Raw genomic sequence first — 27362 nt, 5'->3', positions numbered from 1 at the left:
AAAAAAAAAAAGAATAGATAAGAACAGGGGCACCTGGGTGGCTCAGTCGGTTGAGCGACTGCCTTGGGCTCAGGTCATGATCCTGGAGTCCCGGGATCGAGTCCCACATCAGGCTCCCTGCTCGGCAGGGAGCCTGCTTCTCCCTCTGACCCTCCCCCCTCTCATGCTCTCTATCTCGTTCTCTCTCTCAAATAAATAAATAAAATCTTAAATACTTGAAGACAGCTTTCCTACCTGCTCTCTACTTACCTATTTTTGGGCACTCTTGCCAAAAAAAAAAAAAAAAAAATCTCTTGCTCAGAACAGCCTGGCCAGAAAGCTGGCCCAGAATCCTGGAGTCAAAGCAATTGATCAGTGGACCTTCTGAGACCCAAGAATGCCTATGTTAATCAGGTACAGCAAGACAAATACCCCTGAGCAGCCACCCAGCCAGCAATGAGAGACATTCCAGAAAAATCTAACCTCTCTTCATAATTACCTCCAAGTCAGAAAGAACAGCTTGAGGGGTGCCTGGGTGGCTCAGTTGTTAAGCATCTGCCTTCAGCTCAGGTCATGATCCTGGGGTCCTGGGATCGAGCCCCACATCGGGCTCCCTGCTCCGCGGGAAGCCTGCTTCTCCTTCTCCCACTCCCCCTGCTTGTGTTCCTGCTCTCGCTATCTCTCTCTCTATGTCAAATAAATAAATAAATAAAATCTTTAACAACAACAACAACAAAAAAAAAACAGCTTGAAAATTTGTTAGCAACTGCAATTTCAGTAGAACTCTTGTCTAACCAAATCAACACCTAGAACTCAAGGCAAACAACCAATATTACTCTCAAATTTTTTCACTAAAGTCACATCTTAGAAAAGAAATAAATGTGATTTTTATTTTTTAGCAGACAGACGCATTGGAACTGGACCATCCGAAAGACTCATGTTCCCTTCAGAGCAGTGACATTGGTAGGCTCTGCACTCACAAACATGCGGGACAGTGCTAGGCACTGAGAAGGCAGGCACTCATGGTGTGAATGATCTTGGTGATGCTGCCATTGCTTAAAGCATTTTTAGAATACTTTTGGTTAAGTCCTCCAAAGTCAAGACATATGTTTAATTATCTTTGACAGTAGCTCTTCTTAGTCTTAGAGGTCACTGTTTAACGAGTTGTGGAATTCCTTCTTCCTCTCAATTGTGAAATAAACCATAGAAAAGTGCATAAACCATGAAGAGTTTGAATACATTTTAAACGTAAATTCAGTATATTTTAGAAGTACCTATTCAAAGAAAAGTTTTTGAAAAATAAATTTTTTTTCAGGTATTCTGAAATGTGCCTAGCTATCTACAAAAAGAATCCAAGACTTACCTTCCCTAGACTTAGTTATGTGGATACACATATATAGGTTAAATAATCATGTTTCTTGAGGTAGGGCCACATCTTTTTATCTTCGGGTTTCCTCATTCACTAACACTACATTATGTTTATGGTAATTGCCCAAAATTATTCAATTATTTGATTTTTAGTAAACTTTCAGATTTACTTTGGACACAGAAGAGAGAAAAGGCTTACTTATTGAGAAAAAGTATCTTCTAAGAAGTATCTTAGAACCTCATTTTTCTTAAGTCATTATAGAAGGTATTACTGATGGACTGCCTTGGGGAATTTCTCTAATGCAGGCCAGATCCTTGTTCAACTTTCTCCTAACAGGCCAGGAATAGTTTGCCTCTTTCATTGCTAACACACACTCCTCTACCCAGACAATTCTTCACCTAAAGTCACACCTGGAATGAGGCATTCACAAGTTAACCCTTCCACCTGTCCCTGCAGGGGGTTTTTGGTTTTGTTTTTTGTTCTGTTTTTTGTTTTTTTTGTAATCTCTATACCCAGTGTGGAGCTCGAACTCATGACCCCAAGATCAAGAGTTGCATGCTCCTCCAACTGAGCCAGCCAGATGCCCCCCTGTCCCTGCAGTTTTAAGCAATCACGTTAATGGATTTTTAAAGCTAAACAGAAGGAACACTGAGTCTGGAGGTCCAATTTTAACGTCTTTGGTAGTTCCCCACTGCTTGCAGAGTAAAATCAAAGTTTGGTCAACATGGTAAACAAGGTTCTTTGTGATCTGGTCCCTGCAGCCTCACCTCCATCTCCTGCTCCTGTACTTATACTGAACTCCGTAAGGTTTCCTGAACCTCTTTGGCTGTAGCATGCCCTTGCACAGGCCAATTCCTTTGCCTAAAATTTCCTTCTGCCCTCTGTGCTTTAGTAAATTGTTATTCATTAAAACCAAGCTATGATATCCTCTGGAAAGCCTTTCCTGAACCCTCTGACCCTGCCCTATGCTAACCCTATACACTACACATACTTGAAAACTCATTTGCAATGTTTTTCCTACCAGGCTGTGATCAATTTCAGCACAGGGGTTATCTTTATTCTTTGTACTTTCAGCAGAGAGCCTGGCCTAGCAGGCCCTCATTTTAGTCAATTTATGATTTAACTTGAGAATTTGCAGATTCAAGAAATATTCACTATTAGTCATTGATCATATTTAAAATGTCAACTAGTGTAGGCTTCATATGTACACTTACTCTCCATCTTCAATCAGATGCCTTCTTACCCAGGTTGGCTAAAGCAGGCCATTTGAACTTCAGATCCAGTTAGCAGCTGTTTAGCCCTCATTAATTATGGCTGCGTTCTCAGTCCTTAAACTGCAGCAACTTGTTCCTTATTCTATGGATTTGCAGCCCATGTGGCACCTCTGGCGTGGCTTAACTGCATTATCACCTTGCAGCCTCACTAGCTGAGGAAGGGGTTTCTGAGATCTAGTTCCTGGGTTCAGATTCAATACACTGATTCTACCTCTTTCCCCTATTAGACGTGCGACCTTTCCCTCACCTCCACTCCAGAAAGAATTTCAGCACTGCCCTCTTCTCTGTGCCTAGTTGTTAGCCTGAAGCACGCACTACTGAGACTTAACTTCACCACTTGTCGCTTTCAGTCACCTGAGCTATCATCTGGGTATTGTCTCACTGGCACCTGCCAGACTTCAAATGCAAGGACCAAAACTCGGACAGGAACCTGATGCCTTGGAATTAGCAACTTGCAATACCAAACCTTGGACCTGCACTTATTTCAAAGCTCTTGTTCCATTTTATGTCCTATTGCTGGTGAAGAGATGCTTCTCGTTCTCACTCAATTCATGTTCAGAGCAGAGATGACATACTCTTTACCAAATACTTCATCACTTCAGAGAAAAGCTCTACTTTTGACCAGTCTCATTCTTTAGAATAAATGGTCCCTATTCTTGCTGGCATAAGCCAAATGAGAAAAACTCAAAACTTCTAACTTTATAAAAATGCAAAGTAGAGAACGCTGGCAGAGTAACAAGTCAGGAAAGAAATTACTTTTAGAGGAGAAAGGGAAACCAGGGCTGCCCTTTCAAAAGCGTCCCCATGATTTACTAAGGTTTTCCCATTTCTCACTAAAATACTATTGTATTGCACCGATAAATGTGCACTTCTTTCAGTGTGATTCAGGATGCAATATATTTGATCCTGTGTGGACACAATACTACAACCATGTTTACCAAAAGGGGCAAAATTAATCTTTTTCTTTTTTTTTTTTTAAGATTTTATGTATTTATTTGACAGAGAGATAGAGCAGGAACACAAGCAGGGGGAGTGGGAGAGGGAGAAGCAGGCTTCCTGGTGGGAGAAGCAGGCTTCCTGGTGAGCAGGGAGCCCAATGTGGGACTCGATCCCAGGACCCTGGGATCATGACCTTAGCTGAAGGCAGACACTCAACGACTGAGCCACCCAGGCGCCCGGGGCAAAATTAATCTTTTAAAAGCTAGGCAATTTCTAAGACTCAAAGATCATCCTGGTAATGGTGTAAAGATTAAATACCACAGCTCTTTCACTTTAAAGTTTACAAAGAAAGAATTGGTCCTTAATATTTATAATCGTTATCAGCAAACTACCACCCCCAGCTGGCCAGTTTTATTGCAGAAGACATAATCCATCCATTTATGTATTGTCTATGGCAGGTTTCATGCTACAATGACAGAGTGGTTGCATGAGATTACATGGTCTAAAATATTATCTACCCTTTACAGATACCCTTTACTAAAATATTTAGTATCTACCCTTTACCCTTGCCAACACCCAACTCAGAAAAAATCTCCCAAAATGAAACTCCACACATCTTAATAGGTGCCATGAAACCTCTATGCCTCTATTTGGGCATGAGACATGGTCTCTATTCTCCTTACTTCTCAACACATAGGTTTTATCTATTCTGCAAAATGACTAACTCTGCAACTCATTTCACCAAAATAGTAAAAATTGCTTAATAGTGTCAGGACATTGCATCCAGATTTAAGGGGAACAAACTCCAAATAAATTTTCCCCCCTCTGGGGATTAAGGAGTGCATTTGTTGTGAGGAGCACTGAGTAATGTACAGAATTGTTAAATCACTATATTGTACAACTTAAACTAATGTTAACACTGTATGTTAACTATGTTCTAATTAAAAATTTTCACCTAACCAAATGAACTTCTTATAAAGCAACTACATCTACTTATTAACAGTATTCAGACTAACTGAAGGGAAATCTCACTGAGTTAAAGTTTGCTCTTTTCTCAGTCGTTAAAGAAAACCATGTTAAAATGGAATTAAGGCTATGACAACAAAGGCATATTCCCTACTGAAAAAAGCACTCATATCTAAATAAAAATGCCATTACAGGATCATAAACTTCTTATGCTAAAGCTGACACCTATAATCTTCAAATCATCAATGTCACCTAGACTCACTGAGTTTGTTCTCATGATAGTGCCCATTTAAGGGTAAGAAGCCAGAGAAAGGTTATTTCCCTCTCATCACAATTCACCAGCCCATTTTCTGGTCATCTTTAGCAGCCCAGAAAAATGGAAAAAAAAAAAAAAGAAAGAAAGAAATGGAGTCAAACTCCAGCTTAGAACTGTTAAATAGCATGAAATGATGTAACTGTTGGAGGCAACTCTAAAGATTTGAAAGCACTGAAGGCCATCTTTGTAATTAGTTCACAAGGACATGATTTACCATTAAAGTGCAATGATTACATTTCAGAAAACTCATAAACCTCACTTTAAAGATTAAATCAGATTATTAAGCTTAGTTCACAGCTCAACATAATACCAAAAAAAAATGAAGCAGATTCAAACAGCTCAGTCTTAATTCATTGAGAACTCAACCAGATGCTTCTTTCTCATCATATACAACCATTTGAAGATCCACCTGTTTAATCTAACATGTAATTTTAAAACCACCACTACCTGCCCCTTGAAGCTTTCTATTGAGTAACATGGTGTTAAGCAGTGAAAAAACAGCTAAAATTTATGCAGCAGCTGCTACTATGTGCCCAAGATTTACACCAGGTGCTCTTAATGATTTTCATCCTCAAAGTAACTCTTTGGGATATGAACATCTAGAAGCATTAAGTATCTGGATTAAGGTCACAGCTCGTAAGAAGCAAAGCCAGTTCTCAAATCACCATTTTTTGTGTGTTTTTTGAAGCTTTCCAGTGACACCAATGTGCAGACACGTTTGGGAACCACTACTCTATGGGTTCTTAAGCACACCAAGAGTTAGGACACTGTTGCACTGAACATGAAGCAGAAGTGTTCTTCCAGAACATCTTGCGATTTAACATACTATAAACTTCAATCATTGTGCCAGATTAAGTTTCTACAAAACAAATACTACATAAGGGTAGGTGGAGTGAACTTAACAGGATAAATTAATCATCAAGTGATTAACTGCACAATTTGTCTCTTAACAAGAAAAAACTACAAAACCTTTTAAAGTAGGTAATTACTGAATTACACATTTCCAAACTCTTATCTACAAACTTTTCAGGTCCATGTGTCCCAAAGTGCCCATGTTCTATATAATCTCTTTTGTTGGAGCACCAAACCTTTTAAGTTCTAGCATTCAGCCCTTAGCAAGGAAATAACATTAAGTAGCAAAATAGAATAACCGAAGCTTCTCTGCAGTACTTTGGCAGGCTCGGGGATTTTTCTATTTCTGCCCCGCCCCCACCATGGCCAGGTGGTCATTATAACCTCCAGAAATGTAACTGGTCAAAAGACAGTCATAATATCCAGCTCTCAATTAGTGATATCCTATTACTTAAAAGCCCTAGCAATGTATCCCTAAGTTTATCGTGTAACTTGAAAAACTTCAAAAGGGTGTGCCTTTTCTAAATCCAGGTACTTAGATTCAAATAAAAGCACTTAATAAAACTTCTTTTATAAAGTTATGAGTAGGAGATTATGGAGTATCCAAGTAGAATGTGATGTCAAGTTGAGTTTTTTTGAGTCAAAAACAAGTCATTTATGAAATATTCCTAAGTTTAAAGTATGTTCATATAACCATATTCTAACAGTACATAATAAACACTAGCAAAAGGAATTTAAAGTATTTGTTTATAGGAACCAGGCCCTTCAAGACACTAATTTTTAATAGTTAATATAAATCTGATTGATTCAATCTGATTATTTTTAGGTTAACACTTCTACATTTATTTCAACTTTAATAGAAATAGATTTATGGAAATATAAATAATTCTAATCCTTAATATAAAGCAAATAAGATACAATTTTTGAAATACTATTTTAAACCCATTACCATAAGATTTTTGCTCATTAATTACATTTCATACCAAAAGGGGGGGGAAGTGCTGAGAGAAGGGAGGTAGTAATAAGAGAAGAATTACAAAGGAGGGGACACCAAAGAACTTCTGGGGGTGACAGGTATTGTTCACTACCTTGATTGCAGTGATGGTTTCACAAGTCAAAGCTTATCAAATTATATACTTTAAGTGTGTAGTTTACGTCAATTTATACTTTAATAAAGTCAATTGTAAAAAATAATCTGCTGCCGAGAAACTGAGTATGAAGCAGCCCAAAGTACTTTTTTTTTTCCAGACCTTCATGGCCTATTCTGAGTTCAACAATTCCACACTAGATGTGCAATTTAACTAGTTTCTGTACTTATGAGCTCCCTTTCAAACAATATGGTCCAAACTCTTTACCAGCTACCCATTTTTCAGAGAGCAAGTTAAAATTATGCTAAGCTTTATTTCTATTGAAATACTTTGTATGGATCCACCCACTCAGTAACCAAACTTGTTGCTATCATTTAATAACACCACTGTACCTTACCATGCTTACTAAACACATTCGATTATCAATGCCATGAATGCACAATAAACATTACTTAACTGCTGATGAGAATTAAGGCCAAAAAAAAAAATTATCTGAATATAAAGCAGAAGATGCCAGAAAATTTTTAAGAAATCTCTTCTGAAAGCTATTCAGTGGAAACAGTTAAGGTAGATTTTTAATGTAAACCACATTTCTCAGGTCCCTTCTAGCTTATGGTTAGCAAATACATTTCCCATCTGATAGATTTCATTAATCTGTTAAACAAACAGTGCAATCTAAGAGTCCCCCAAACATTCATTATGTGATACTGACAAAGCTTTGTCAAAGCATAGATGTAATAGTACATTTAACGCTAGGTGACTGGACTGCATTGTGGTATATTATATAGTAAGAATCTATTTAAAAAGGTAACTTTAAGACCTATTTAATACTTTGTTACCACTCTAACTCATCCTCTGAGTTTTGTGGGGATGAAATTGTGCTTTTGTTTTAATTTCCCCATCACCACCAGTCTCAGTGTGAACAAAAAATCTGGCTTCTCTTGAAAGCTGGGGAGTTTGGGCAGGATCTTGAGGTAGAAACAGCAAAAACACTGCGGCCTTCTGAGAAAATACAATTTAAAACAAGAAAACACTCTGATGATTAGCTTAATCTAATGGAAAACCTACATTCTTGCTCTGAGATTACACCCTTTACAATCAGCATATATTTAAACATGGATGCATATGGAATGAGGAAAGCTATAAGCAAACACAGATAAACAAAACCAGAAAAATCGAAATACAAATATACAGAGCCAAATTACTCTTCCAGTCAGCAATGAAACAGTAATGATTCTAAAATATGCAAGTGAAAAATAAAGTGACTATTTAACAACATTCATTTAATAAACTTGTTAAGCATTTGATAATAAAAAGGATTTTTTCGTAACTTTTTTTGTAAAGAAAGTAATCAGTATAACTTTGTTTTAATAAGTAAATAAAGCATATTGTGTTTAGAAACCAAAACCTTGAACACTAGAGAGAACAACAATATTCTGAAAATCCAGTTTATTTTCCATGTGTGGACAGATCCAGTCAGTGTGATCAGTTTTTCTGCATGTGTAATAATTTATCAAAATAAGTTTTCCCACAAGACTCTTCCATCAACCCTGAAAGTCCTGGTCTGACAACATATCCAAATAAAGTTCTTGAAAATCACCTCTTAAAATTTGGAAGAAAGTGTGTCAAGTCTTTCCTGTAACGTTTACCGAACTACAAATGGCTAAAGAGCAATTTATGTTTTAAAAGGTGACTAGTACAACACTTGAGTTCAGGAAATTAATGTTTTAGTGCACTCTGCTCCAGTTTTAGCCAACATGCTACATTGTCCTTTTGGGGGCGGGGAGCACAAAGTGGACTTGAAGATTTCCATTGTACGAAAAAGATAGGACTCTGCAAGCAAAACAGTGTAAGCTGCCTTTTTTCTTAAGACCTGTTCGACATTTTAAGACAGAAGCTTTGCAAAACATTACACAATTTTTTTATTATTAAATGAGAAAATCTCATTTGTTACATCGTCACATTGCTAGTCAGAGAAATGCTGCAGTGATGAAGAAAGTCAATGTTGGATCAACCAAAGTCCTCATTTCTACAACATTCATTTACAAAGAAATAATGTTCAACACAGCCCAACACAACATTCTTGGTTTTCTTCATAGTGAAGTCCCTCAAAAAAATCATCTTCTAATGGGGTATTTTACTACATAAATTATAGTTCTTCATTTTTACAATTCACCCCAAACTGTATGAGAGATGTATCACACTAAAATTTCTAAAGCTGTTAGGAAATCCTTCACACATCGTCATCATCTGATGTGTCACTGCTACTTGTCTCTGTGTCATCATTCTCAATAGTGGGTTTGAAAGTGCTGTTTTTCCAGGGTCCAAACTTGAAGTCACAGATGAGGCCATTTTTCAAAATACCATTTTTCCTCAGACCATTCTTCTGTAACTAAAATATCAAAAATAAATATATTAAATACATAATCTATCCTCCAGGGGTTACTTATAAATTAAGAATACTGTAATAATTCAATGTTACCATGAATACATTAATAAAATTGTATTCTACCCTGTATCATTTCTGGAAAACTAGTTAAATACAGTTAATTGATCCAACTGTTCTAACGAAGTATTTCCAAGGAATAAATCCTTACCTTTTAGAGAACCACAATTAACATCCACCAAACCAAAAAGTAAGTAAAATTAGTGTTTATTATTAGCATAGTGGAAAGAGCACAGATTGTCAATCCAGACAGGGTAGGTGTGGACATAACCCTATCACTTGTTAAGGTACCAAATAACCCTTTCCAAATTTTCATTTCCTTAAGTGAAAGTTGTACTAAATACCTTCAGATGTAACCAGAATAAAATCAGCAGCCATTAAGCTTTAGCTGTTATTTTTATTATTCTGACCAAACTGGACTTTATTAACACACCCCAGAAACTGCTTTATTCACACTTTGCAGAATAAGTAGAATACAAACTATTCCAGTAGGTAAGTATTCAAATAAGGTGCACAAAATAACAAAATCAAATAAAGCCCTTTGCTTAGCCAGAGAGATTCTAATACTGAAAAAAAAAAAATAGTCTTCCATTTCTGAAAATGAGAAATCAGAACTAAAGGGGTTAGATGGTAATAAGTAAGAACTGGGCCCAAAGATCACAAATTGGGGGGGGTGGGGAAAGGGGTGGTTAATCCAAATTAGAAACAATTTAAAGACAAAAAATTAAGTTACATTAATAATGGCAACACTACTCTCAAATAACTCTGGTCTTCTAAATTTCTTTCATGAAAAATCAGCCTCTGGTAATTTACACCAAAATCTCTAAATACAACCTTCTATAAGGCCAAATCCACCTCTATATTATTATTTGGGCCTGTCTAGAAGTTTCACATTCTAGAGGGGTTTTTTTCTTTTTTTTTTTAATCATTAAATCTTGAGTATTAGGTTAGGATCCAAATGAAAAGAGCCGCTTACATCACAGCTAATTTTGTTATAGACTCTGACAAACAAGAAATAACAAGTCTAGAGTCTTAGCCCTCAATTGTCCTTTTGCCCTATTTAATTCTCTATTTTCCATAACATATTTCCTTTCTACCTAAATTATACAATTTAAGCTACCTCCCCTTCACTTTGAACAAATGACCTCATACCACCTTTACGGAGAAAAACCAAAGCCCATGTATGTATCCCCTGGTGTTCTCAGCCACTGTGATGATTACAAATACACCTTGACCCTTTCTTAAAGGTACACCTTTACCATCCCCCAAAGTTCTATCCTTGCTTTTCACATACTTATCATCAGTGCTGCCTCATCTTTCCACAGTCTGAAATCAGCTGGAGAACTATGATTTTTAAAAAAAAGGGGGGGGGGGAGAAAAGCTTTTAAAAAAAGAAAAAACCCAAATCTTTTTTCTATTTTCTCTATAAATGTCTGCACTGTTCCCACAAACATCTAACTTAGCATGTTCTTTTTAAAGGCCTCCTAAAAAACCAGCTCCTCCTTTGCTCCTGTTTATAATGATACAATTATCAGCTCAAAGGTTAACAAACTGGTAAATCCATATAATGGACTACTACTCACCAAACACAGGTGAGTTTCAAAAGCATAAAAGCAGCCAAATCTAAAACTATACAGTACTTGGTTCAATTACTGAAACATTCCAGAGACAAATTATGGTGACAGAACATAAGTCAATGTCTGCCAGAGACTGCAGCTGGGAGTAAAGAATTGAATGCCAAGGGGGATAATGGTTATACATCTGTCACCTGTCAAAACTCATCCCCCTCTGCACTTGAAAGTCAACGTTTTTGTGTAAAATACAGTATAAAAAAAAAAGACAAAAAAATCTCTTAAAACTCTTACCCATCATTAGCTTCACAACCATTATGAAAAATAACATGGTTCACTAAGAACTTCTGAATAAAAAATTTAAATTGGGAAGGAAGAAATATGAAATTGGAAAACAAGTAAAATTATCTGTTCACAGACGACATGACCTTATATGTAGAACACCCTAAAGATTCCACACAAGAACTGAGAATATAGCAAAGCTGCACACTGAAGATCAACACACACAAGTCAGTTGTGCTTCTGTAACAATAATCCGAAAAGGAAGTAAGAAAATTCTATTTACCATAGTATTAAAAAGAATAAACACTTAGAAATAAATAATAAACAACCAAAAGGGGCCAAAAATTTCTACAATGCAACTCTAAGTCACTGCTGAAAAAATTTTAAAAACACCAATATATGTAAAGACAGTCCATATTCCTGGATTAAAAGCCTTATTATTAATGTGAATATTACATCCAAAGCAATCTACAGATGAAATGCAATCCCTATCAAAATCCCAAAGGTTATTTTCTGCATAAGTAGAAAAACCCATCCTAAAATTCATATGGAATCTCAAAGGATTCCAAATAGCCAAAATAATTTTTAAAAACAACAACTAAGTCGGAAGTTTCATGCTTCCTGGTATCTAAACATTTCAGAGTTGAAGTCATCAAGACAATGTGGTACTGGCAAAAAATCAAAAAGAAAAGACCAGTGGAATAGAAAGCCCAGAAATAAACCCTTGCATATACAGTTGATCCCTGAACAATACAAGGGTTAGGGGCACCAACCCGCCCCCTCCACCCCGTGCAGTCGAAAATCCATGCATTACTTTTGACTTCCCCAAAACTTAATTACTAACAGTCTACTGTTGACTAGGAAGCCTTACAGATAACAGAAAGGCAATTAATATATATATTTTGTATGTTATATATATTATATACAGTATTCTTACCATGCAGGTAAAAAAATGAAAATGTTAAAGAGAATGATGAGAAAATACAGGTACAGTACTACAATCCTAAGAGAAAATACAGGCACAGTACTGTAAAAAATCTTCATCTAAGTAGACTCATGCAGTTGAGATCTGTGTTCTTCAAGGAGCAATTGCATACTCAAATGATTTTTGACAGTTTTGACAGATATATCCAAAAGAATGAAGGCAGGTCCTTACAATACAAACAAAAACTAACTCAAATGGGGGCGCCTGGGTGGCTCAGTTAGTTAAACGACTGCCTTCGGCTCAAGTCATGATCCTGGAGTCCCAGGATCGAGTCCCGCATCGGGCTCCCTGCTCAGCGGGGAGCCTGCTTCTCCCTCTGACCCTACCCCCTCTCATGCTGTCTCTCATTCTCTCTCTCTCAAATAAATAAATAAAATCTTAAAAAACAACAACAACAACAACAAAAAACAAAAAACCTAACTCAAATGGATCAAAGACTTAAACATAAGAACCAAAACTATGGAACACTGAAAAGAAAACACAGGGGAAAAGCTTCATGACATTCAGTTTGGCAACATTTCTGGAGTATGACAGTAACAGTAGGGGAACCTAACTAAAAAAATAGGTAATCAGGACCTCATCAAAAATTTAAAACTTTCATGTATCAAAGAATATAATCAAAAGAGTAAAAAGGCTATCTATGGAATGTGAGCAAGTATTTGTAAATCATATAGGAGTTAAAATCCACAATACATAAAGAAGTACAACAACTGATTAAAAATGGGCAAAGTACTTGAATAAACGTTTCTCCAAAGAGGATACACAAATGGCCATGCTCAACATCACTAACCAATACTAGGTGCAAATTAAAACCACAGTGAGATACCCACTTGGCAACCATTAGGATAGCTACTATCGAAAAATTAATTCTTGAGCACCACTGGTGAGAATTAAGATGGTACAGCTACTGTGGAAAAATGGTATGGTGGTTCCTCAAAAAGTTTAACACAGATAACCATATGATCCATCAATTCCAATTCTACAAACATTTCCTAATACTCTTTCAAAAAAGAAACTATGGAGACAAAAAACAAGATGTTTCAGAACTTGAAATATTTTTATGCAAGGAAAAGGATAAAAGGTGAAACTATATGGGAAGCTACTGATGCTTTTTACTTCTTATCCCCGTACTATAAAAAAAAAAAAAAAAAAAAAACAGTCGGGGCGCCTGGGTGGCTCAGTGGTTAAGCATCTGCCTTCGGCTCAGGTCATGATCCCAGAGTCCTGGGATCGAGCCCCGCATCGGGCTCCCTGCTCTGCAGGAAGCTTGCTTCTCCCTCTCCCACTCCCCCTGCTTGTGTTCCCTCTCTTGCTGTCTCTCTGTCAAATAAAATCTTAAAAAAAAAAAAAAAAAAAGTCTGGAACATGACAAATCATAGACATATTATTTATACTAATTCCTAAGCACTGCAGACCAGTTTAAAACAAAGGCAATTCTGACATATACTGTGATGTCTAATAAATTCCTCAAGAGAAAGGTATAAAACCTCCCTTCCCTTAAAAAATCCTTAGTGTAATATGTTGTTCTGATTAAGGAAAGGCAATTTAAGGTGAACCTGTATGATTCAGGTCTTCTCACCTGTTCACTAATAACTTGGAATTCTCTCATTTCATCCTCAGTTAAGGGAGCACATGTTTCATCATTCTCACTGTCTTCTTGCCAGCCCATCTCCTTTAACAATCTGAAAAGAAGGTAGGTAAAAGGAAATAGGTAAATTCAGAGCTTCACCCAAGTAGGATAATACCATTTACACTGTGTGCAAGAAAACACCATCCAGATCCATTATACAAAGTCCTCAACACAAAAGAACTTGTTGGGGCGCCTGGGTGGCTCAGTCGTTAAGCGTCTGCCTTCAGCTCAGGTCCTGGTCCCAGGGTCCCCGCATGTGCTCCCTGCTAGGCAGGAAGTCTGCTTCTCCCTCTCCCATTCCCCTGCTTGTGTTCCCTCTCTCACTGTCTCTCTCTCTGTCAAATAAATAAATAAAATCTTAAAAAAAAAAAAAAAACAACTTGTTTACTCTGTGCTTCCATTCTGAAAATGAAAAGGTAGTTAGGTAAGATTAAGAATGAACTGTGCAATTGCTTTAACTTTGTTGTCAGAGGTTCTCCAGGCTGGAAATTTGCATAAGGGTCTCTAGCTCAGAAACTAGAAAAAAAAATTGTTAAAAACTTAAACTAAAAGTAAAAGCAATAGTCCTCCTGGTTTTAATATCATCACAATCTATCATATTCTTAGCTACTCATTAGGTTTTTTACTTTGAAAAGGCTGAGCTATCTTATCCTCCACCTTGCATTTTATAGTGTATTTACCTGTTGATATCACCTCTAAGGTGTATGCCAGTCATCAACCTCAACACATATTTCAATGTGAAAGGAGCATTGTTGTTCTACAGTAACAGAAAGACCACTTTTTTAAAAGCTCTTAACTAGGATCTAAGTAAGTAAAATAAATATGGTTATTCTGTTTTCCTTCCACCCTAGGCAAAGAGAGCTTTAAAAAAAAAATTTTAAAAAAAATCACATGCACTCCATTTTCAGGGAACCAATGATTTCTCTCCAGTCAGGCAAATATGAAAATCATAGTCATAGCTGATATACATTTGACTCAACTATTTCAAAGTTTGTTTCTTATACAGCCACATATATTGTATTGGTCTGTACTGGTTTTTTTAATAATTATCTCTCTCTCTCTCTTTTTTTTTTAAGTTTTTTTTATTTATTTTTTAGAGAGCAAGCGAGAGAGAAACATCATGAGAGGGGAGAGGGTCAGAGGGAGAAGAAGGCTCCCCGCTGAGCCGGGAGCCCGATGTGGGACTCGATCCCAGGACCCTGGGATCATGACCTGAGCCGAAGGCAGACGCTTAACCATCTGAGCCACCCAGGCGCCCCAATAATTATCTCTCTTAAGTATGTTACTTTATTTATACCTACTCATCTTTCAACTTGAGCCTGCCACAAAGATCTTGTACCTTTTCAAATAATCTTACAGAATATCAGTGCTCAGAGAATCTGAATAAAATTTAACACAACACCCATATTTTACATGTAAAGAATCAAGATGATGTAAGTAAAATAACCTGCCTACTTGATGGCAAAGAAGCAAAGAGAATTCTGGTTTTCTCCTTCCAAGTTAGTTTATACTGCACCAAACCCTCTAGATCAAAATGTCACAATCGTTGTCAATTACTATTTCTCTCATTCCTTTTAATCATTTAACACTTCTTTTCCAACACACCGTCTTCACTCTTTTAACCTAGACAGCTTCCTATGGAATGGCATTTTCATTCCCAATGCCACCTAGTTCATAGTCTAGAGATCTAGACTGGTAAAACAATCTATTTTTGCTAGATCATTTGTTTCACAATTAAAAACTGAATGTTAACCAAACAATAATGCAAATGAAACAAATTATTTCAAATTGTATAGAAGACAAGCATTCCTAAATGTCCAATCTCATACCTTTCCCTTTCCTTCCAGTAGGTGTAACGGTTAACTTTCTGGAATAGCTTTCAAAACGAATACTTTGCCCCACAGTTAGTAATACACTGTGACAGTGATCTGTACCTTTGTTTTTTCATTAGCGTTTCTCCTCATTCTCTCAAACTATTACCAAATCACCCATACACCTAACACTTTCATGATACCCTCTGCTAAGTGTTTCCAATTGCTTCCCACTTCCTAAAGAACAAACTCCTTCCTTAACTTTAACACCATTACCACAAATTCAAATTTCTTACATTAGAAAAAGCATAAGTTTAGAAGCAGAGGATTTCCTACTCTATCACACACAGGTATATAAGCCAAAGGCAAATTCCTTCACTTCCCCGAACTATTTCTTCAAATGAAGAAGCTTGAATAGATCTCGAAGGCCCTGCCTCTTCAATGTCATCTCTAATTCCATTAAGGACTACACACTCCCTCAAGACACCTCACTCACTGCCCCTAAAACAAACTAGGTTATGTATTCAACCCTAAATATCCCTTTCACACCCCCTTCTTGTCCTATTAATGTCTCACTTTTAAAGATTTAATTTAGCTCTGAATTACTCCTTCTGATTGGTACTCAAGCCACGAGATCTATCCCAAACTCCCTTGAATTTCTCTGGCACTCATTTGATGCTTTCAACAACTACACCCCCCCCCCCCACACCTGCTTAATGTTCAGGCTACCCTCACTATCCTGATGATATACTGAAACTTGACAACAAAACTAAGAATATATGTGTTTTTAATATTTTATATGTTTCATTATTTTTCATTTTAAGTTTTAGTTTACACTAAGAATTGTCATCCTTAAGAACTGTATCACTGGCACCTGATTTGTTAAATTCAACCTATGCAAGTACTTAATACGCACATAACTTAAGAATCACAAAGTTTACAGGAAATCTGAAGCCAGGGAAAAGAAATATCACTCCATTTTCAGAGAAATAAAACCTAAAATCTAAAAGAAGGCATTAACTTTGTTACCTCAAAAAAAAAGTAATATGTATCTGTAGAACACTTAGAAACATACACTATACAAAAGCACAAAGAAAACTCAAGCTAAGAAATTTAAATTAAAATGGTTCCCAAGTAGTAACACATTTACTTCCTCTTTTTATTGATTTGGGATCCTTTTTAGCATGTGCAACATTTCCACAAAATAATATAAAGTCTTTAAAACAGAACAAAACAAAGACATATAATGAAATATTCATTCAGGTAGTCATCACTGATAATCTCTTTATGCAGCATGGGTTCCCCAACAACCATCCTAGAGTTTATTCCAATTTTGGATCTCCTCTTCTTGCTCTATTTGGCTTAGTTCCTAAATCCTATTCTCTCAATTTTCTGTTACTGGTCAGCAGAGGACCAAACTCTGTCAAGGTATGGAACTTGTCAAGTCTCTCTTCTCTGCATCTTCATGAACCAAAGAAGAAACCACCAAAATGCTTTCTACACTATGTCTGCAGATGAAGAAATAATAACATTAAATCATTCATTATAGGTATTGGGGTTATAAGAGTATTTTCTAAGTAACTGTGGCTCAACCTTCTTTTGCCACAAAATACTGAAGGCAAATACAAAAACAAAAAAGTACTCAAGTTTTGACTTGACTATTTAGTAAAGTTTCAACTTTTACTACAGCCTTAACAGTTTCTACAAGTAATTATTTTCATTCTTTTATTGCCTATGCTGTATTTCCCTAAAAAAGATTTTTAGAATTCATCTTTTACTATCATTAGAACATATGGTTTGTACACTTTCTCTGCACAAGACTTATTCTTTTCTATCAACTGCCTGACTAGAAATATTTAAATGACTACTGGTGAGAATGGGAACTGGAAAAACATCTTTGGGTACTAACATGGCAGAATCTGATTAATTATGTGTGCCATTTGACCAATCAACTTCATTCCCAGTAGTCTGTTTTATACACACACAAATGTTTAAGGATATAATAAAGGATATTCACATGCGCACTTTTTTTTTAAAGATTTTATTTATTTCTTTTGAGAGAAAAAGAGTGCAAGCAGGGGGAGGGGCAGAGGGAGAGAATGAATCTCGAGCAAACTCCATGCTGACCACAGAATGCGACAAGAGGCTTGATCTCACGAACCTGAGATCATGACCTGAGCCAAAATCAAGAGTCAGACGCTGAACTAACTGAGGTATCCAGATGCTTCACAGGAGCACTACTTGTAAAAAAGAAACACAGAGAAGGATCCCTGATCAGTAGGTAAATAGTTTCATGAATTATATCCATACTACAGAACAGTGGCTTCAAAGGAGGTATACAATGTTTCTACTAGAATGGGAAAAAACACTGAAATGTCTACTTACACCTGTCTTTTCAAAAAGGAGTTTCTGCATGTATGACATTGCAACCACTACTTGGCCTACGATCAGAGTCACAAGTCATAAACTGTATCATGAGGTAAAGGGAATCCTACCCTTTGGGTGGGAATAAAAAGTGTGGTTACTGATCCATTCATACTAAATGCATAGTAACAAAATACAGTTTTGCCCAAACAAGTAAATTTAAAGATACTACCTAGTTAAGTTAGCTTAAAATTAATCTAGTTAAATTAACTCTCATCAAATGGGCATTCACATTTATCATCCACCCAATAAATTATTTGTAAAAGGAAGTCCAAGTTGGTACAGGAGGATTACAAAATTAAAACAAATGCCTACATTCTCATATATAATAGTTATAGCCACATCTAAAAAGAGCAAGACATGGTCTGGTAAAGGGGAACAAAAACCATCATGGAGATAAAGAATAATGTATGAATTGGGCCAGAAAGACAAAGACATAAAGGGGTCTTTAATATAAATTTTTAAAAGTTATTCCACAGTAGGTATAAGCCTATGTCCCCACTGTCCTAAAATTAAATGAAGTTCTAAGAGAAATGGCATGAAACTAAACAGAAAGTCAAGTCAACCACCTAGGCTGTTAAGTATCACTCCACATTGAGCCCGGTCCTAAAGGATGTTTAAAAAAAAAAAAAACTTTTTTTTTTTTAAGATTTTATTTATTTATCAGAGAGAGAGAACACAAACAGGGGGGAGCAGCAGGCAGAGGGAAAAGCAGGCTCCCCCCTGAGCAAGGAGCCCTGACATTGGACTCGATCCCAGAACCCTGGGATCATGACCCGAGGCGAAGGTGGACGCTAAATAGGACTGAACGACCCAGGCATCTCAGGATGTAAAAAAATTTTTTTTTTTTTTTAAGATTTTATTTATTTGCAAGAGAGACAATGAGAGACAGAGAGCATGAGAGGGAGGAGGGTCAGAGGGAGAAACAGATTCCCTGCTCAGCAGGGAGCCCGATGTGGGACTCGATCCCGGGACTCCAAGATCATGACCTGAGCCGAAGGCAGTCGCTTAACCAACTGAGCCACCCAGGCGCCCCAGGATGTAAAAATTTTTAATGGAAAAAAAATTCAATCTACACAAAGCAATTACAGGGTAATGATATGACCATATAACTGTACATATTAGCATTTTATTGCTTTAGTAGTTACACTGAAAAACTGTATAAATATGTATGGAACAAAGCCTATACAAATGAAAACTGTAAGAGCATCTGGGTGGCTCAGTCGGTTAAGCATCCACCTTCAGCTCAGGTCAGGATCTTAGGATCCTGGGATCCAGCCCCCACAAAGTGCTCCCTGCTTAAAGAGGAGTCTGCTTCTCTCTCTCCCTATGCCCCTCTTCCAGCTCATGCTCTCTCTCTCCCTCTCAAATAAATAAGGTCTTCAATAGAAAAAAAATGAAAATTAATACTAGTATATATGGTAGAGAGGGTAAGTTTTGGTGCCATAATTTCTCCCTTCATGGTGTTTGAGTTAGATCAGCTGAAGTATATCTCTATACCACAATTTAAGCTTTAATAAAAGTCTGCTTAATTAAAACAACAAAAAAATCAAAAGGAATTAAGCAGAAGTCCTTAAGTCCTTCATATACTAATGCTGAACCCTGTGGTTTATTTTAAGACCACATGAAGGGTTAAGAAATTTCTACAATACCTGCTCTTACCTCTACAACCCTAGAAGAAGAAAACATAAAAGTTCACTCTAGACTTCAATACTCTTCAATTCTTAAACTTGAGTTCCCTATTTAAAAACTGTTTAAAGACTGTAATAATGGAAGCGCAAAGTGCTCTTGAAAGTTTGCAATAAAAAATAAATCACATATTGAGACAACTGGATATCCACATGGAAAAGGATTAATTTGGACCCTTATACCTCACACCATGAACGAAACATGCAAAAAGGAATAAAGGGGAAAAAATCTGATAAAATGACTTCACCAAATGTAATGTTTTTATATTTCAAAGGGCACCACTGAAAAAATGAAAAAACAAGTCAAAATGGGAAAAAATATCTGCAAATTATATATTATGGACTTATATTAAAAAAATATATACAGAACTCTTACACAATTCAATAAGACAAATAATACAATTTAATAATGGGCAATGAATTTCAACAGGTATTTCTTCACAGAAGACATACAAATGGCTAACAAGTACTTGAAAAGATACTCAAGACAGTCAACACTGATTTTTAAAGTGAAATGCATTATTAAAAACCACAAAAAGATACTTCATATCCATCAGAATGGCTAAATCAAAGACAGATGGTAAAAGGTGTTGGTGAAAATATGCAGAACTGGAACCTTCATATATTGTTGATGAGAATGTAAAATGGTAGTCATTTTGGAAAATAGTTTGGCAGTCTCAAACTGTTAAGCTTATGTCCTAGCAATTCCACTCCTGATATCCACCCACCAAAAGAACAAGAAACATGTCCATACAAAAAGTTAGACATGAATGCTCCTACAGTAGCATTATCCAGAATACTCATCAAGTACAAACAACTCAATGCCCATCAAAACTAATGAACAAAATGTGATAAAAGCTATAGTGTACTATTAATAAAGATACACAAGGTAGTGACACACGCTACAAAATGAATCTTGAAAGCATTATGCTAAGTGAAAGAAGCCAGACATAAAACACCAATATATGATTCTATGTGAAGAAAATATCCAGCAAAGGCAAATCTGTAAAGAAAACAGATTAGTAGTTACCTAAGACACAGAGGAAAAAATAGAAATAAATGCAAATGACCACAAGGTTTCTTTTAGGGGAGATAGAAATGTAAAATCAGAATGTGAAGACAGTTGCACAGCTCTGAATATACCAAAAATCATTAACTGTACACTTAAAATAGGCGAAATTTGTGGTAAACAGCTCAATAAAACTGTTAAATAAATCACAAGATTTCTACACTAATATTAAAACCCTGGATGTAAAACATGCAGAGAAAAAAGTAAAAATGAGTACTAACCTGTGTTCTGCCTCAAGTGAACTGGAAAGAACATCAGTTTGTGGGAAGGTTGAAGACCGAATGATCTGCTGGGAAATTACTGAGGCATTGCCATTCTCCTGTGGAATTTCATTTTCATCAAAGTTTCGGTTTATATCCCTTTCTTGGTGAGTACTATTGCTGTTATGCAAATTAAATGAATCCTCATCCTGATTTTTAGGGAGTTAAAAAAAAAAAAAGAATGAGTTAGAGAATATAGCTGTTGAAAACCTTAAGAGATTCTGGTTAGATTTCCATATAATAAGTATTATAACCATTAAGTTTAGGAGACCTCCTCAGAAGATATAAAATTAAGCTGTGAAGGATACCCACGGCTTTCCGACTCTATGTCTTCACATTTATTCAACAAACGCCATCAAAAGGATTAAAGTAGGCAAGACGGGACAACAGAGAAGAAAACATCATTTTGCATAGAACAAAAGAATGATAAAAATCTACTTCCGAAAGAAGTCATTCTTTATACAAATAGTAAACTAGCCTTGCTTTCAGGGAGATGACTTTTTTTTTTTTTTTTAAACAGAGATGACTATCTTGATTAAAGTTTATTCAAAGGTCTTAAAGGGTATCTCCCAAATATTTCAATGATATGTTAATGTCAAACCAAGAGTTACCTTCTCTGAGCCAGCATGACTTTCATCTTCATGTTCTTCTTCTACTCTGTCCCTTTTCAATGCTTTCAAAAATTCACTCTTCTTATCAGTGCGCATACGTGTCAGTTTGGTTAGACGAGGCTGCTGATTAAGTTTGTCAACAGGTGAAGAGGAATTTGAGCGGTTACACTAAGAAAAAAATTCAGAAATATTAATAAATATGTAGACAGTATCAATATAAAGTTAATTACCACAACTTCCTATTTCACCCTACTCACAATACAAAATTGATTTTCAAGTCTTACTTTCCTCTATCCCTGTTTTATTTATCCCACTGAATGAGTAAAATTTTTTCTTATCCCATAAAACAATTAAGGTCTGACACTACTAACAACTGTTGTTCTAAATTGAAAGCTTAAATATAATTTTATAAAACATCGTAAACCTATTTAAATATGCCTATAATACATACAGGACAGAATTCTAAGGCTCTAATTTAAACAACTCCAATAAAATCTATTTTATAATTATTTACAAACAGATACACAGAGTTTATCAGGTAGGATTTCACCAAGGAAAATGTTTGTGGCAGAGCAGGAGGGAGATGGGGAGGGACATGTACTAGAGTCCCTTTGTTTTTGGTGTTTTGTTTTGACAGTGGAATACAATAGAAAATAGAATGTTAAAACTCTGTGTCACAGGATTTTTAGCCAAGGAAAATTACCATAATGCCTAACTGTTGGCAATAATGTCTACAGACGATAAGGAATCTAACCCACTATTACCAGCTGAGAATGCTGGTCCTCTCATCCCAGTTCTGAATTTCTAAGTTTACTGGTTTATTAAAAACCAGTAGGGTGCCTGAGTGGCTCAGTTGGTTAAGCGACTGCCTTCAGCTCAGGTCATGATCCTGGAGTCCTGGGATCAAGTCCCGCATCGGGCTCCCTGCTCAGCGGGGAGTCTGCTTCTCCCTTTGACCTTTCCCCCACTCATGTGCTCTCTCTCTCTCTCATTCTCTTTCAAATAAATAAAATCTTTAAATAAATAAATAAATACATACCTACATACATACATACATACATACATAACACTAAATGAGGGGCTATGATGTTCCAGTACAGTACACAGGGCAATTTCAAGTGTAGCAACATAGAAACAAATGCCTTTTGACCCTGAACTAATCAGGGAACTCCCTGGTCTTAGAAACTTCAGAAACTTGGTCCAATGACAGAGAGATACTTAAGCTACCAGGCATTCAAAGTCCATAAAATAACAATATTGATCTTTCTCTTCCTCCTCTCCTCTCTGGCCCCTTGAGTGTTAACACTAACAAAATGTCCATCATTCCCAAAAGATTGTATGATACAAATCCTCATTTTTAGTCAAGGTTCAATCTTACAGCATAACTATCACAAATGTCAAAATTGCAATTGTCATAATTCTTTTAAAAATCTGTACTTGTGGCTGATTGTTAAGTGGGCATTTCACTGTATTATTTTCTCTACATTTTAGGATACTTGGGAATTTTGTTTAAAAATATTTAAATTATTCCTACTTTAAAAAGGGCAAAAATGATTAGCAAAGATCAAAGTATCTCAATGCAAGTCTTCCGAAGGAACGGAAATACCTCATTTTAATATATTCATTTAATGAATCTATGCCTTCTGCCCACTGTTAATTAAATTATCATAATTAAAATATGCTGCATTCCTCAGGAATAATTCCAGATGACATACCTCTTTCACTGAAGTTGTTGATGGACTAAAATTCTTGGCAGTTGATTTAAAAGCATTGAAGTTGCCAACACCATATGTAGACTCATGAGGGAAAGAAGTCCCAACTTTATTTTCTTTAGTTTGGCTTTTCCATTGTGTAGGCTAAAGAAAAACATACAAACATTAATGTGTTTCAAAAACAGATTATACGGAGAACAAAGTGAACCCTACAGTATAAAAATGACTACACATACAACTCATAAAACAATTATTTTTGTATTACATCTTAATCATTCCTACATATTTCTCTTCTATCTTTTCCTACAAATAAAATCAAAGGCTGGCATTCAGATAAAAACATCTGGCTGCAATGTTATTTTTTTCAAAGTTTTATCAACCTGAAGTTAGGTTTGCTTTATCAAAAAACACAAGTGGGAGCTCCAAAAACATAAAACCGAACACCAAGGTAACAGCACTATATATTATTAAGCATATATATCATAGATTAATCTGGCAAAACGAAATTTTTGATTCCATTTACTACTAGTGAAACAAGAAAACATATACATGGACAAACGCACCATTTAAAAAGTAACTAAAATTAATGACACACAATGAGTCAACTCTTCCCACTTAACAGTCAGTACCCCACCAACAACCCCCTCACTTTGGTGTAAAATTTTTAACATTCTTTTCCTAAGTAACTCAAATTGGTACCAACTTAAAACTTGCATTTTAACAATTTAGAACTTACTTTTGTAGGTGGAGCAGCAGGTTTAGGGACTAAGCCTTTATAAACACTTGGACCAGTCCCGTTCTTAACTGGTTGTGATTGAAGATTTCCTACCACTGGGAATCCAGATAGCTGTAAGTCTTTTGTATTACCTTTCTTAATGACCAGCATCCTTGGAGCTCTAGATTTAGGATTCGGAGGATATTCTGCATAAATAAAGCACAAGCAAGAGTTACACACAGCTTAAATTTTAGCATAAAATTAAATCACCCAAAAAACAGCATATTCCAAACCTTGATTATATTTAAAAATAATAGCTGCTTCCTGGATAAAATAATTAAGCTAAATAAGTATGAGCTATATTCCTGCTTCAGAAATAAAAGCTACAACATAATCAAACAGAATACAGCAAGAATTGAGCAATGTCAAGTAATACAGATGATTTCAGCTCAACAGTGGCCTAGAATATTAACTATGACCAAATCAAGATTAATTTACACTCTAACATTTTTAGTTTTTTTAAATGCAAATTTCACCCTAGTTGTGCCTAAGACTTGGAAGATAAAGTACATTATATTTTTGCCTTTTCCATTTTAAAGACATTTTTCCTAATTCCTTCTCATTCTTATCTCACTTATATAGTTATTACCAATAAACAAGAAACTACAGTCCTTCTATTTCTAAATTTCTATTAAAGTTATGACTAACAGAAAATAGAATTCTATTTTCACAATACCAAGTCATTCAAACATTTATTGCCCATCTAACTACAATGAAGGCATTATGCAAAAGTTACAGGGCAACGAGTTCAACCCTTCTGAAGATAGTACTACAAATAGCTGCTAACTCAAAGCGTTTTTCTCAAGAAAACTGCAGTTGTTAAAACATGGAAAACTGCCCACAGAGTTTAGTTTATGTATACCCCTAGAGTTTAGTTAGTGTAGGTGTTACACATGAGCATGTTCACAATTATTGTGAAGTGTTTCCTCCCTTAGAAAAATTCTCAAAGTATCACTTTCATAGTTGGAGAGCTTAGAGTAAAAGAATTAACTTAAGGGAGAAAGCTTAGAAAATCTAAATCAAAATTAGCATAACAAGTTGCCTACATGTTTGTGAGGATGCCCAACCTCAAACAAACTAAACCAAACTTTCTACTAAATCATCTCAAAAACTAAACTACACAAGGATTTGGAGGGACATGAAGGTACTCTCAAAGTTTATCTGAGGCTTCAAACTCCTCAAAATATACAGCTGGTACGATGCTTCATTTATTTTAATGGTGAAGTACAAAAGAACAAGGACCTAGAGCAAATAGCAAATCTTTGCACAGGTTAAACATATGGCTCACCTACTAAGGCAAACATTCCAACTTCTTGGAGGCCTTAAAAGACCTAAGAAATAAAGGCTAAGAAAGAAATCTTCAGGCACACAACACAGAAATTAAATAAGCAATATACAGCTTTTCTAAAGAACGTAGAAAATTAAGTCAACAAAACAAAAATTAAGAATAAAGATCTCAAACACAGGTGAATGCAGAATGCTAGAAATAGCACTAAACAATTTAAGTTTTGCAATTATTACTTCTGGTAAACAGATGACGACAGTGTGAATAAAATTGTAAAAAAAAAAAGAGAGAGAAATTAGCGATTCTTAAAATTCAAATTTAAGAGAAATTCTTAACAGCCTGGTATTCAAACTCTAAATGAAACTCAGGAATCGGGAATGAATGGTGCTGGGAAATGCATACGGTATTAAGTTTCAAGGTCTCAGAGAAATTCAAGTGTTGAAGCAGAGGACATTTCTATCAGTACACCACAATTAAAGAAATTCAAACATGACTGAGAAGCACTTCCAGTTCAATATGGCCCATTAAGCACACATTTATCTTCTTTACCTTTTAGTAGGTCCTTATGTTAAAATTACTATAATGAGGGAAGAAAACAAATACAACAGGAAAAGGGTCATCTGCAAGAGGTGATGTCAACCTCACACTTCTAGAGAAAAAAATAAAGAAAAAAACTTTAGCGTATCCACAAAGGAACCTAACAGCTGAGGATGGGACTAATCAGCCTTACAAAATCTTGGATTATAAACAGGACTTGAAAAAAAACATACATGGCAGAGGGCAGAAGTGAAACTTTTGTTCAAAGATCAACCACTAAGAAAAGATCCCTACTAAAGGAAATCCTAAACAATGTACCGCAGGCAGAAGGAAAATGATCCCACATGGAAGGCTGAAGGTTCGAGGAAAAAAAAAAAGTAAAATATTTTGTGCATGAACAATCAAAATTAAAAGGTCAAAGAGAAAGAGAATACATAAGCAAAACAGGTATATTATCTTTAAGCCTCAACATAGTACCTGACTACAAAATTCACTTTCCTAAATTTGGATTCTTAGACATCCAGAGCAAGAAATATTCTGGCTTCTTCCTCAAAAAGGCCTTTAGTACAAAGATAAAACACTCTATTAAAAAAGAACGTGAAAGGATGCCTAACTGGCTCAGTCAGTAGAGCATGCAACTCTTGATCTCAGAGTCGTGAGTTCAAGCCCCACGTTAGGTGTGAAGTGTACTTAAAAAAAAGAAGAAGAAAGGTGAAGCATAATAAATCAATCATAGAAGACTAAGCAGCAAAGTAAAAGATGATAAAGGTACCTAAAGGAAGATGATAGGGTTTGAGAGAGAAAAGCAGCAGACATGGTGCTAATGCACTCATCAGGCATTCATATTCAAATATTAGAGTACAGGTTAAGACATGTACTGTGTACCAAATTTATAGAATCTTGCTCTAATCTTATGAACTCTCTCATCTATAAAATGAAAATCAATAGTTCCTGTCACAGAGTTACTGTGAAAAGTTTTTTAAAAAATACTAAAAAAAATGTCCAAAAAAGTCAAATACTATCCCCAATACGCTTCCAATTATATTTCAATATTGTATCAAATTTTAGGTTGATTTAACATTATGGAAAATGAGAAAAATTGTGACAGAAATAAACATAATACAGACTAACTTAAGTCCTGTGCAACTATCCTGAATAAACTGAGCCTGACCACTTAAAAATAAGAAAGTGGGGGTGCCTGGGTGGCTCAGTCGGTTAAGCATCCAACTCTTGATTTCAGTTCAGGTCATGATCCCAGGGTCCTGGGATAGAGCCCCTCGTCAGGCTCTGAGCTCAGGAGTCTGCTTAGATTGTCTCCCTCTCCCCACTTGCACGCTCCCTCTCTCTCAAACTAAATAAAAATAAAAATGAGAACGTGTTCTTAACAGCAATCATTACATAAATGTAAAGCGTGATGGCAGCACTAGTTGCCAAACTTAGAGTCATTTATATTCACTTTATATTACGGTTGACCCTTGAATAACAAGGTTTGA

At 35.9% G+C, this 27362-nt stretch overlaps 1 protein-coding gene across 2 annotated transcripts in view; it reads right to left on the bottom strand.

The window, feature by feature from the left end:
* Nucleotides 1-8217: 8217 nt before the first annotated feature.
* GPBP1 (GC-rich promoter binding protein 1) overlaps nt 8218-27362 on the bottom strand; it is a 71389-nt gene continuing 52244 nt past the window's right edge. For both annotated transcript variants that reach the window (XM_035014460.1, XM_035014459.1), the window contains 6 exons: nt 24009-24193; nt 23276-23416; nt 21561-21728; nt 20911-21098; nt 13647-13749; nt 8218-9175 (listed from right to left, as the gene is read on the bottom strand). In XM_035014460.1, the coding sequence (XP_034870351.1) occupies nt 9017-9175; nt 13647-13749; nt 20911-21098; nt 21561-21728; nt 23276-23416; nt 24009-24193 (944 nt within the window). In that variant the 3' untranslated portion in view covers nt 8218-9016. The remainder of the gene's footprint in view (nt 9176-13646; nt 13750-20910; nt 21099-21560; nt 21729-23275; nt 23417-24008; nt 24194-27362) is intronic.

Source organism: Mirounga leonina, unplaced genomic scaffold (genome assembly GCF_011800145.1).
Source record: "Mirounga leonina isolate KUSES-001 unplaced genomic scaffold, KU_Mleo_1.0 Mir_168, whole genome shotgun sequence".
Taxonomy (NCBI): domain Eukaryota; kingdom Metazoa; phylum Chordata; class Mammalia; order Carnivora; family Phocidae; genus Mirounga; species Mirounga leonina.
Note: the sequence above shows the minus strand (reverse complement) of the source record. Positions and strands in the feature narration are given on the sequence as shown.